The 14,052-nt window shown below is 40.0% G+C and overlaps 1 protein-coding gene and 1 pseudogene across 1 annotated transcript in view; one reads left to right on the top strand and one right to left on the bottom strand.

Moving 5' to 3' along the window:
• Positions 1–14,052, bottom strand: part of CATSPER3 (cation channel sperm associated 3) — a 44,290-nt gene that overhangs the window by 15,651 nt on the left and 14,587 nt on the right. Inside the window, exon 3 of the mRNA XM_022588845.3 lies at positions 1,819–2,058. Coding sequence (XP_022444553.1) covers positions 1,819–2,058 — 240 coding nt within the window. The remainder of the gene's footprint in view (positions 1–1,818; positions 2,059–14,052) is intronic.
• Positions 3,431–5,647, top strand: LOC111182337 (proteolipid protein 2 pseudogene; annotated as a pseudogene).

The following is a 14,052-nucleotide window of genomic DNA, read 5'->3' as shown; positions in this document are numbered from 1 at the left end:
GGTGCCCGCCACCTGGCACTCACCTCCCAAAGAGCTCCAGTCTTCTTTCCTGTCCACCTACCTTACTCTCATCCCTCCCTGACATAGCCTCCGTAGGCCAGCACCTCAGACACTCCCTTCCCCACTTCTAGGACACATTATAGGGTCTGCCTCTAGCCCACGAACAAGGGGAGTCACTCTCAAGTGTAAAAGGAGTGGTGCCATGACTCGAGGTGCACTTTAGAGATTCCTCCAGCTGCTGAGGCATTTCTGCTCCAGGGCTCTCAATAGTGTGGGAAGCCACTGCAGGAACCCATGGAAAGGTGAATGGTGATGGAGAAAAAATGATGGCTGTTGGAGTGAAAAGATGTGAACAAGCCAAGAACTATCTAGGAGGCCAGGCTATAGGACTTTGAGAGAGAGAGCTCAAAGCCGACACTCAAACTTATGACTTGGCAGTTGACTTGACAGGAGGCACCCATCCCCAACAGACAAAATACAGGAGGAGGAGCCAGGTCTTGGGATTGGAGGGTGGGGGTGGGAGGAGAGTGAAGACTTCCGGTTTAGACACGTTGAGTTTGAGGAGTATGTGAGCTATCCAGGAAGCAGTTAGGTCTGAAGTTCAAAGAAAGTGGCATGGGCAGGTGAAGACCCCTGACAAGTGCAAAAGGTCACCCAAAGAGAATATAGAGTGAGAAGAGAAGAGAGCTCAGGACACAGTCCTGAGAAAACCACACTCATGGGCAAGGCAAAGAAAACGCGCACCTGAGAAGTTATGCCTAAGAGGCTGGAGGGAAACCAGGAGAAAGCAGTGACAGGAGGCTGCTGGCAGCCTCAGAGGGGCTAGTTACAGGGGAGAGGAGGGAGGAAGCCCGGACACAAATGACAGGTAAGGAAGAGGGACTGGGAGAACAGACACCTCTTCCAGGAGCCTTGCCGTGAAGAGAAGCAGGAGGATGGGACCATGCTCCCATCCTGGGAGGGGACACACATGGGTATGTGACCACGTGAGAGCAAGACCTGAATGCACAGGGTCTGCAGGAGGGGGAGCTCTTTAACATGCGCCTATTCTCCACTCAGGCTTGGGGCTCCCTTGGGCTCCCTGAGTGTCAGACCTAAGCCCTAGACAGACAGACACCAGGCTGGCCTAGGGGCAACCTCTCAGCAGAACAGGCTGACACACCCTAACTTGTCGAATAGGTCCAAATCAGCCCCTTCCTGGAGAAGCACGGGTACTGACCAGAGCCAGGGCAAACATACCATGTCCAGGATGAACACCTGAGGGCACGTTTGGGGGACCTCTGAAGTTTGTTCTGGAACCTCTGAGCTAAGTAAAGACTGGCCACCCTCTGCCCTCTCGGCAGGAGCAGCACTTCCAGAGCTGCCTGAACAAGTCATGAGACCATTCCCATCAAGAGAAGCAGCAGATTTTTCAATCGTTCGGGGAAAGCAGTGAGTGGCTGAAGCCGCCAAAAAGCTGGAGACTCCTGGGCATGTAGTCCAAAGGGTCTGGACCATAAGAAAATCAGTCACTTTGCAACATGGGAGAGGGGAAAAGATCAGATGGTCTTGAGTCAGACACACCTTCCAAAGCTCAGCTCCAGCATCTAACTGCTGAGTGACCTTGGGTCTCAATTTCTTCATCTGTAAAATGGAGCTAATACCTTTCCTAGAATCCTTTTAAGATTAAATGAGATAACACAGGTAAACATCAACCTGTCGCACAAGAGGACTCCGTCACTGCATGAGAGTAGCAGAATTATCATTTCATCAGGGGCTGACGGGCAGATGGGCCCTATCACCTGCACTCCCAGAGCCACGGCATCCCATGTCACTCACTCGGATGCCGCGGCTATAGGGGATAAGCTTGAGAATGCGCAGGGACTGTACGCCATCGGCGATGTTGAGGTAAGGGTAGTGCTTGCCCTTGATCTTGCGGAGACTGTAGGGGATGAAGATGATGATGACAATGGTCACATCTAGCAGGTTGTAGCCATCCTTCCAGTAGTTGATGGGGTCCACGTAGAGCTTCATGCAGAACTCGGAGCTATAGATGGACACAAAGATGAGCTCTGAGACCTACAGGGGTGGTAAGGGTAGGAGGGTCAGACCAAGCTGCAGACCTTACCCCTGCCTGGGCCACCCAATCAGGTGTGTGTGTTGGCGGGGCGAGGGTGGGAGCGGGTGCTCCTAAGTCAGCCACAAGACAGAGAAACCCAGGCAGAGTCCCTGGCACACAGTGGACACAATGTGCCTGATGCCCTTCTCTTTCTGTGTCTTGCCTACCCTGTGGCCCCGAGCTTAGGGCTGGGTTTGACCCAGATGGCTTGGGAATGACTGACTGACCAATGGACAGAATGACTATTGAGGCCCGGTGGGAGGTGCGTGTCAGGCAGCCCGGATTTCCAAAGAGAAGATCCCAAGAGCCTTCTGGCCAACCTGAATACCCAGACTTTTGGGAACGGAGATGAACTACTCACACATCTACTTTATTTACTCTATTATCACACATACTTAAAATCAGTTAATTAATCTGCTTCTGAAGAACATTCTGCTTTTTCTTCCCACTTTTATACTTTATGAAACAATCTTATTCAAATTCTTCTCATGCATCTACAACTCCAGTGGCTTTGATTTTACCAAAAGGTACTTTTTGAGTCATCTAAGTTTTTCCTTATCATCAATGAATTCATTCATTGAGGAAGCTTTGATTAAGCATCTACCACATGCCAAGCAAGCACTGTTTCAGGCACAGGGAAATGAAACAATGAGACAGTCTCATTTTTTTTTTTTTTAGAAGTTAATTTTTTTTTATTGGGAAACCAAGGTAACAAACCTAAACTTATTGAAAATGAAATCAGTAACTAAGACTCTGCAGGCCCCATCCCCAACCAGCACAAAGGCCTCTGTTTGGCCTAACCCCAGTTTCTCTTGTCCCCAAAAGAACAACCATGTGAAGAACCTGGGGTCAACCTCAGGGCACACACTGCAACTCCCTCTACCCCACCCTCAAGTGACACACACACCCCGGATCAGCAGGCTGGGTCTAGGCCCAAGGAGGGAATGGTGAGGTTTCCTGGGTGGCAGGGAATCCCGCCCCAACCTGGTCAAAATCCCGAGTTAGGAAAGGAAGACAGAAGGGAGACTGGCTTGCCCACCCACTCCCCTCCCCTCAGTCCCCCCAGACAACAGGCTCACATCCCTGATCAGTAACACTGTGATTCTGAGGTGTCAGTAGGGCTCCCAGTGGCTTCACCAGATTACTGCAAAGGGCCCAGGGGAGGGGGCAGGCATTTACCCTGCCACCTGTTCAGTATTAGCCAGCCAAGCTGCTGCCCTCAGCTTGTGCTGTGGCCCCTCTCCCCTGTAGACACCCATGGCTGGGGACCAGGCCTCCCGCCAGAGAGAAATGAGTCCAGGAGGCCCTTGCTTCCCCAGCCAGGGAGGAAGGATGGCCTGGGAAGCCTGGGACGGCTACACCAGCTTCTTGGCTTCCAAGAAGCTCTTGGGGTGTCGCATCTGCCCAACGCCAATGGCTACGAGAATGAGGGTCTGCAGGATAGATCACCACAGCACGCCCAGGAAGCTGACGGTCTAGTAGGGGAGACGGAAATGAATGTTTAGACAAATACATACATAACATCAGACAGGAAGGAACATGAAACAGCCAAAGGGGAGAGAGGGGCTGGCCAGGGTGGGGAGGGGCAGGCATGGCAGCTACTTTAGAAAAGGTGCTGAGTGGAGGCCTTGCTAAAGCCAGGGATGGAGCCATAATAAAAACTGGGAGACTACTCCCCAATGGCGAGTACAAGGGCCTTAAGGGGAGAAAGGAACAGCAAAGCTAGCGTGGCAAAACAGAAAGGGGTGAGCAGAGCAGGAGATGCAGTTGGAGGGGCGGGCCATGTAGGGAGGGTCTTGTAGGCCTGGTGAGGGCTGTGAACTTTAACCTCAGCCTTGGAGGAGTTTGAGCAAGGGAGTGATGTGAACTGATATACATTTTAAAGAGATCTCCGTGGAAAAGAGACCGTGGGGGAACCGGCAGGAGTAGCAACTGGGAGGCAAGTTAGGGAGGAGGTGCTAGATAGTAGAAGAACCATCATCCAGGCAAGAGACGAGGTTAGATTGTATTGGAGTGGGGGACAGTGTGGAGCTGAAGAGAAGAGGACAGATTCCGGAAGTATTTTGTGGACAGTGATGACAGGACTTGCTGATGGACTCAGGGATGCACAGGGTAGAGAGAAGGCAAGGAAGACTCTAGTGCTTCACACAGAGCAACTGGGTAAATGCCGATACCTTTAACTGAGATGAGTTTGGGGTGGGGTGAAGGGGGGCTAGAGAGAGTTTCTATTTCCATTTCTAGAGGGAAATAGAAAAGGTTTTGAGATACACCACCTTTTAAATATGTCAGATGCTGTCACTGGAAATTGTAACTCAAGCCACAACTATCCATTTGGAAAACATTAGGGCAGCTGGTGGTGTTATTTGTCCTGTATACTTATATTTGTGGTCACCACATGGCAACCATTTAATACACTTTTATGTTTGTTAACTACAATGAAACATTTAATATACACAAAAAGGTATAAAGAATAATATAATGAACAACCATATACCACCACCCAGCTTAAGAAATAAAATATTACCATTACAGGCAGAGCCTCACATTGATCAGATCCCCTTCCCTTCCCACAAAAGTAATCCTATTTTAAATCTGGAGTATGTCTTGCTCGTGTGTTTTATACTTTTACCACATATGCATCCCTAAAAGTACATAGTATGGTTTTGCATTTTTTATACACTACATAAATTGCATATACATTACAGTATTCTTTGGGTGATTTTTTTTCATTTAAAATTATAAGATTCATCCATGTTGATATATGTAAACCTAGTTTAGTGTTTCACCACTATTTAGCAATTCCACTTATGAAAATACTATAATTTCTTTATCCAGTTACCCATTTTTTACTACTGCAAAGAGTATAAAAGTACAAAAAGTTTGAGTCAGGTTGCAGGGCCATTTAAAAAGTGGACTTAAGGTCCTTTGCCCCTGGGCCCTCTCCCCAGCCAGATCGTGGGCAAGATGGCTGGGTGTGCAGCATCCTCAAGCCCATGATCAGTTCCTCCGTGTCCCTAGGGACCCCAGTCCCTGCCACAGCAGATTCTGAGCACCCCTTGGGCTCCCAGCTGCTGGGCCACCAGCACCAACTTCTGGAGCACCGGAAAGGGAATTCTCCTGTTTGCTAAGATTCTATTGTGCCTGGTGATTCTGACCTGCCTTGATTGCTGATTGAGATGATCTTTGCTGCTATATTCTTTATCATCTATGTGTGTTACCTGCACACTGAGATATATAGGCTATCAGCTGGCCTTGGAGTGATTTCTTCCAAACCCACATAGTGGTCATCCTCTACCTGATCACCTCAACCGTTGTCCTTGTTGAGAGAAGAAACCACTCCAAAATCATCACAGGAGTACTGGGTCTAATCGCTGGGTGCCTACATGGCCATGATGCCCACGTTACCTTCCCCTTGCGGCAGCAGACACAGCTGCCCCACTAACCCTGCAGACGGCCAGCTGTAGTTGAACTCCCTTCATTTCTCTCTGAAACCTGCAAATAACACCTCCATCGAAATAACTCCCTGCCCTTACAACACTCCCAACCAACTCATAGCCCCATGTTTTACTGTACACATGTGTAGTTTTTCTCTGTTACACACCTAGGAGTGGAATTACCTGATTGTAGAATATGAGCATCTTCAGCTTCACTGGATTTTGCCAAATTGTTTTCTGAAGCTATTGTACTAACTTACTTTAATACCAACGATGCTCCTTATTTTTTATTTCTATTGGAGTATAGTTGTTTCACAATGTTATGTTAGTTTCTGCTGTACAGCAAAATGAATGTTATATGTATACATATATCCCCTCTTTTTTAGAATTCCTTCCCATTTAGGTCACCACAGAGCACTGAGTAGAGTTCCCTGTGCTATACAGTAGATTCTCATTAGTTACCTATTTTATACATAGTAGTATATATATGTCTATCCCAATCTCCCAATTCATTCCACCACCACCCTCCCCGCCTTGGTATCCATAAGTTTGTTCTCTACATCTGTGTCTCTATTTCTGCTTTGCAAATAAGTTCATTTGTACCATTTTTCTAGATTCCACATGTAAGCGATATTATACGATATTTGTTTTTCTCTTTCTGACTTACTTCTGAACAATGCTTTATTTTTTTTTAACATCCTTACCAATACTCCCTACTGTTGGACTTCTTAATTTTTGTCAATCTGATGAATATGAAATGGTATCTTATTTTTCAGTTTGTCATTTCTCTAATTATTAATGAAGTTGGGCATCTTTTTATATGTTTAAATTGTGAATTGCCTGTTCCTAATCTGTTGCCAAATTTTCTGCTAGATTGTTTTGTCTTTTTCTTATTGATTTGGAAGACAATATATCACATACTTTGAATCCTAAGCCTTTACCTGTTATATGTGTTTCAAATAGCATCTCCTACAGTGACTTATCCTTTCACCTCTTTAATGATCTTTTGATGAATAGAAATTTAAAGTTTTAATGGAATCAAATTAACCAAACTTTTTCTCCATGGCTTATTTATTTCATACCTTAAGATACCTTTCCCTTCTGAGATCATATAAATCTATATTTTCTTCTAAAAATTTAAAGTTTCACTTTTCAAGTTAGGTCTTTAGCTGTATATGCTGGAAGGTAGAGATCCAATTGTGTTTTTTCTTTCCACATGTACTGTTTAATGAAGAATTTCTCTTCCACCACTCATTTGCAATGCCATCTGACAGGGGCCAGGTTTTCATACAAGCCAGGTCTGTTTCTGAGCACTCTATCCTGTTCCATTGGTCTATCTGTCTATCCGCGCATCATCACCCTGCTTTAATTACTGCAGCATTATAGGAAGTCTTATTACCTGGTAAGTCGAGACTTCTCCCCTTTTCACTTTCAAAACCATCTTGGTTTTTTATATTTCATTCTTTTATCTAAATTTTAGCATCAGCTTTTGGCGACCCATAAAAAAATCCTGCCAGATTTCTTATTGGAATTTCATTGATATAATAGCTTAATTAGGCAAGATTGCATCTTGAAGAAACTAAGTCTTTCTATGCATGATCTGATATACCCTTCCATTTCTTTGTCTTCTTTAATGACCTTTATAGATCTTTTTCCTCCTTAAAAATCACCCAAGATTTTATTAGCTTTGCCTCTAAGTACTTTTTGTATTTTATTAGAAGTGCTATCATTTTTGTTGCTGACATATTAAATATATTTTATTTATTAATCACATATCCACCAAGTTTGCTGGACTTTAATATTTATTAACTTTATTAATTGTATTAACTTTATTAATTAATAATTCTTCCAGATTCTTTTGGGATTTCTATACAGGAATCATAACACCTGTGAATAATGACAGTCTTTTAAAACTTTCTTTCTAATCCTTAACGTTTTTTATTCCTTTTCCTTGTATAATACATTGGCTAAGACGCTAATACAAATCTTGTCAATAATAACTGGCCTACACCTTTAAAGGGAATACTGTTACAGTTTCACCACTGAGTGTGAATTTTGATGTAGGTTTTTCATAGGTACTCTTAATCACTTAAAACAAATCCTTTCTACTCCTAGTTTGCTAAATTTTTATCATGAAAGATACTCATGATAAACTTTTTTCTACATCTCTTAAAGTGATTTTATTGGGGTTTTTTACTCATTTAATATTTTAAGCTGGTTAATAAAATTTCTAGATTTTTCTAATATTCACATTCCTGGAAAACCCCAACTTGGCAATGCTATATTACCTTCTTCATATATTTTTTAAATTTCAGTTTCCTAATATTCTGTTTGGGATTTTTATGTCCAAGCTCATGATACTGGGTGTAATTTTCCTTTTTCATATGGTCATTGTCTAGTTTTGTTTTGGCATGACGGATATACAGTTGTCCCTTGGTATTCCCAGGGGATTGGTTCCAGGACCTCACCCGCCATGGATACCAAAATCCCAGGATGCTGAAGTCCCTTATATAAAAAGGCATAGTATTTGGATATAACCTATGCACATCCTCCCCACGTACTTTAAATCATCTCTAGATTACTTGTAGTACTATACTTGACCTTAGCCAAAAGGTCGAGAAGCGATCTAGATTATATATAGTAAGCTAATACTAATACAACATAAATGCTATCTAAATAGTGGTAAATACAATGTAAATTCTATGTAAATAGTTGCCAGGCAAGCAGCAAATTCAAATTTTGCTTTTTGAAATTTTCTGTAATTTTTTTCTTAGAATACTTTTGATCCCTGGTTGGTTGAATCCATGGATTTGGAAACCACGATACACAGGGCCAACGGTACTGGCTTAACGAAATGAACTGTCTGTGGGCGGGGCAGATATGCTCATTTATCTAATCACTAAAAGCGTTTTATATGTTTGGAATTATATCTTCCATGAATGTAAAACCATCTGGTTCAAGTTACTTTTTTTTTGTTTTAGGAGATGGAAAATTTTCACTACTAATCCAATGCTTTATAAACACTAAAGGACACATATGAACACATATTTTTTCAAGTATTTCCTTTTTTATTGAGAGTTTTGTAATTTTTTTCTAGAAAATTATCTTATTTCAGCTAGGTTTTCAAATTTATTGCCATAAAATTATTAGATTTCTGACATCTATTGTAAATAGTGGGAAATGCAATTTCTCTTTTTAATCCCTAACATGATTCAGGGCTTCACTGACAACTTATCATGATTGTCTCATCAAGAAAGTTATTTTATAATTATTTTCTAAGATCTAACTTTTGGCTTTGTTGATCCCTTTGTGTTGAATCTTTGTTTTCCATTTCATTAATTTTTGCTCTTACCTATTTCCTTTTTTCTACTTTCCTTTTTTGATTTTTTCCTTTACTTTTCCTTCCTTTTTCTCCCTTTGGATTTTATTCTGTTGCTCTTTTCCAACAGGTCGGCTCAATAATTTTTAAAATTGAGATATAATTCATGTACCATAAAATTCATCATTTTAAAGTGTAGAATTCAGTAGGGAGGGGGTTCATTTTGAGTATTTATTATCTTTAGGTTTTGATTGTGGTAAAATATACATACCATGAAATTGATCATTTTAAAGCATTTTTAGGTATACAATTAATTCAGTAGTATTAAGTATTCACATTATTACACAATTATCCCCACTATCCACTCCAAGAACTATTTCACTATCCTAAACAAAAACTCTGTATCTAATAAACAATAATTCCCATTCTCCTCTCTAGCCATCTCATAGTAAGCTCTATTCTACTTTCTGTATGAATTTACTTTTGTATGTATGAATTTGCCTATTCTAGGTACTTCATATAAGTGCAACCATATAATTTTTGCCCTTTGTGTGTCTGGTTTATATATCACTCAGCATGATGCTTTCAAGGTTCACCCTCATTGTAGCATGTATCACAATTTCATTCCTTTTTAGGGCTGAATAATATTCCATTTTATGAATATACCAAATCCTCTTTATCCATTCACTGGTTGATGGATACGTGGGTTGCTCCCACCTTTTGGCTATTGAGAATAATGCTGCTATGAACATTTCTGTGTGACTATCTATATGAGTCCCTATTTTTGATTTTTGGGGGTATACACCTGGAAGTGGAATTGCTGGATCATATGGTAATTCTATGATTAACTTTTTGAGGAAATACCAAAATATTTTCTATAGTGGCTGTATGATTTCACATTCCAATCAGCAATGCACAAAGGTTCTAATTTCTCCACATCCTCATCAACACCTGTTATTTTCCTTTTTTTTTTTTTTTTTCGGTACGCGGGCCTCTCGCTGTTGTGGCCTCTCCTGTTGCGGAGCACAGGCTCCGGACGCGCAGGCCCAACGGCCATGGCTCACAGGCCCAGCTGCTCCGCGGTATGTGGGATCTTCCCGGACTGGGGCACGAACCCACATCCCCTGCATCAGCAGGCAGACTCTCAACCACTGCGCCACCTGGGAAGTCCTATTTTCCATTTTATGGGGAGAGGGGTTTTGTTTGTTTTTATACTAGCTGTCCTAATGGGTGTGAAGTTGTATCTCATTGTGGTTTTGATTTGCATTTTGCATTCTGATGACTAGTGATGTTGAACATCTTTTCATGCGCTTACTGGTCATTTGTATATCTGCTTTGGAGAAATGTCTATTCAAGTCCTTTGCCTGTTTTTGAATTGGGTTTTTGTTGTTGTTGTTGAGTTGTGGAAATTCTTTATATGTTCTAGATATTAATCCCTTACCAGATATATAATTTGCAAATATTTTCTCCTATTCTGTGGGTCATATGTTCACTCTCTTGATTGTATCCTTAGATTCACAAATGTTTTTAATTTTGATGAAGTCCGATTTATCTATTTTTTCTTTTGTTTCCTGTGCTTTTAATGTCATATCTAAGAATCCATTGCCAAATCCAAGGTCATAAAGATTTACCTCTATGTTTTCTTCTAAGAGTTTCTTCTAGCTTATATATTTTGGATTTTGATCCGTTTTCAGTTAATTTTTGTGTGGGTGTGGCTGCGTTGGGTCTTCATTGCTGCACATGGGCTTTCTCTACTTGCGGCAAACGGGGACTACTCTTCATTGCAGTCTGAGGGCTTCTCATTGCAGTGGCTTCTCTTGTTGTGAAGCACGGGCTCCAGGCACGCAGGCTTCAGTAGATGTGGCACATGGGCTCAGTAGTTGTGGCTTGCGGGCTCTAGAGAGCAGGCTCTGTAGTTGTGGTGCACGGGCTTACTTGCTCCACGGCATGTGGGATCTTCCTGGACCAGGGATTGAACCTGTGTCCCCTGCATTGGCAGGCAGATTCTTAACCACTGCACCAGGGAAGTCCCAAGTTAATTTTTATATATGGTGTGAGGCAGGGGTCTAACTTTACTCTTTTGCATGTGGATATCAAGTTGTCCTACCACCATTTGATGAAAAGATTATTTTTCTCCCCCTGAAAAGTCTTGGCACCCTTGTCAAAAGTCAATTGGCCATAGATATTTGGATTTATTTCTAGAATCTCAATTCTATTCCATAGGTCTATGTCTGTCCTTATGTGAGAACCACACTCTTTTCATTATTGTATCTTTGTAGTAAGTTTTGAAGTCAGAAAGTGCAAGTCCTCCAACTTTGTTCTTCATTTTCAATGTTGTCTTGGCTATTCACATTCATATGAATTTAAGGATGTGCTTTTCAATTTCTTTTTTGTAAAGGCTGTTGAAATTTTGATAGGGATTGAATTGAATTTGTAGATCACTTTGGATAGTCCTCTTAACAAGTTTTGTAATCCATGAATATAGGATGTCGTTCCATTTATTTAGGTCTTATTTAATTTCTTTCAGCAAAGTTGTATAATTTTCAGTATACACATCTCTCATCTCCTTGGCTAAATTTATTCCTAGGTATTTTATTATTTTGAATGTTATTATAAATGGAATTCTCTTAATTTCCTTTTCAGATTGTTCATATTAGTGTATAGAAATACAACTAATTTTTGTTGTTAATCTTGTATCCTGCAACTGTGCTGAATTCATTTAATAGCTCTAATAGTTGAGTTTGTATATGTGTGTATTCTTTAGGATTTTCTAAGATCAAGTCATAAGATCAAGTCATCTACAAATAAAGATAATTTCGGTTCTTCCTTTCCAATTTGGATAAATTTTAGCTCTTTTTCTTGCCTAAATGCTCTGGCTAGAACTTCCAGTACAATGTTGAATAATGGTGAAAGCAGGCATCTGTCTTATTCCTTATCTTAGGGGAAAGATTTTCAGTCTTTCACCACTGGGTATGATGTTAGTTGTGGATTTCTTCATAATTACCCATTATCAAGTCAAGAAATTTTCCCTCTATTTCTAGTTCAAATTGTTTGTTTGGTTGGTTTTTGAATCATGAAAGGGTGCTGGATTTTGCCAAATGCTTTTTCAGCATCTACTGAGATAACTGTATCAATTGTTTCCTTCATTCTATTGATGTATTACATTCGTTGATTTTTTTCTATGTTGAACCACCCTTGCATTCCTGGGATAAATCCCACTTGGTCATGGTGTATAATCTTTTTAAGCATGCTGCTGGGTTCAGACGTAAGTATCTCAAGTATTATTGCACCTATATTCATAAGGGATGTTGGTCTCTAGTTTTCTTGTGATGTCTTTGGGTTTGGTCTCAGGGTAATGTTGGCCTCACGGAATGAATTCAGAAATATTCCCTCCTTTTCTATTTTTGGAAGAGTTTGAGAAGGATTGGCATTCAATCTTTTTTAAATGCAGGGTAAAATTAACTAGTGAAGACATCTGCTCCTGTGCATTGTTTTGTTGGGAGGTTTTTTTGATTAGTGATTCTATCCCTTTATTTATAGGTCTGTTTCAGTATGTCTGTTTTCTATTTCTTCTTGAGTCAGTTTGGTAGTTGGTATGTTTCCAGGATTTTGTCCATTTCACCTAGGTTATCTAATTTGTTGGTGTACAAAGTGTTCAAAGTATTCTTCTATAAAACTTTTCTTCTCTATAAGGTCATTTGTAATGTCCCAACTTTCATTTCTGTTATTAGTAATTTAAGTCTTCTTTTTCTTAGTCAATCTAGCTAAAGGCTTATGAATTTTGTTGATCTTTTCAAAGAACTGAATTTTTATTTTATTGACTTTTCTCTATTATTTCTCTATTTTGTTTCTCACTCTAATCTTTTTCGTTTCCTTTCTTCTGCTAGTTTTGGGTATAGTTTGTTCCTCTTTTTCTAGTTCCTTAAGGTGTAAAATTAGGTTATTAATTTGAGATCTTTCTTCTTTTCTAATGCAGGCACTTACAAGTATAAATATCACTCTGAGCACTGCTTCTGTTGCAACCTATAAGTTTCATTATGTTGTATTTTCATGTTCATTTGTCTTAAAGTATTTTCTAAATTCCTTTGTGATTTCTTCTTTGACCTATTGGTTATTTAAGAATGTGTTGTTTAATTTCCATATATTTGGAAATTTTCCAGTTTTCCTGCTGTTGCTGATTTTTAGTTTTACTCCATAGTTGCCAGAAAAAATACTCTGTATGATTTCAATAGTTTTTAATTTACTGAGACTTGTTTTGTTGCCTAACATATGGTCTATCCTGTAGAATGCTCCATAGGTACTTGAGAAAAACTATTATATCTTATTGATGAACTGACCCTATTGTCAATACATAATGTCCTCCTTTGTCTCTTGTAACATTTTACTTTAATGTCTATTTTGTCTGATATGAGTATACCCAACCCAGCTCTCTTTTGGTTTCTATTTGCATGGAATACCTTCTTGCATTTTTCACTTTCAACCTATTTGTATCTGGATCTCAAGTGAATCTCTTGTAGACAGCATACATTTGGAATTTTTTAAGAATCAATTCTGTCTTAATTGGACAGTTTAATTCATTTACATTTAAAGTAATTACTGATAAGGAAGAAACTACTTCTGCCATTTTGCTGTTTGTTTAATATATGTCACATCTTTTTTGTTCCTCAGTTCCTCCATTACTGCTTTCTTTGGTGTTTTGGGGTTTTTTTTTGTAGTGTACCATTTTGATTCTTTGATTTCTTTTTCTGCATTTTTAAAGTTATTTTCTTGGTGGTTATCCTTGAGATTACAATCAACCTCTTAAATGTACAACAATCCATTTTTAACTAATACAACCTTAGCTTCAATAGTATATTAACAATTCTGTTCCTACACAGCTCCATCCCCCTCTTCATGTTTCTGTTGTCACAAAATACATCTGAATACACTGAGTGCCCATTAACTATAGAATTATTATTTTATGCATTCATATTTTAAACCATACAGACAAAGAAAGGAGCTACAAACCCAAAATACAATACTGGCTTTTATATTCACCTGTGTAGTTACATTTATCAGTGTTCTTTATTTTGTCATAGGGCTTAAGTTACTATCTAGTTTCATTTCCACCTAAAGGACTATCTTTAGCATTTCTTGTAGCACAGGTCTACCAGAAGCAAACTCCCTCAGCTTTTGTTTATCTGGAAATATCTTAATTTCGT

Source organism: Delphinapterus leucas, chromosome 3, assembly GCF_059928025.1.
Source record: "Delphinapterus leucas isolate spDelLeu-1000000601 "Yukka" chromosome 3, BTC_Dleu_Yukka2, whole genome shotgun sequence".
Lineage (NCBI taxonomy): Eukaryota > Metazoa > Chordata > Mammalia > Artiodactyla > Monodontidae > Delphinapterus > Delphinapterus leucas.
This window is presented reverse-complemented; position numbering and strand designations above follow the sequence as displayed.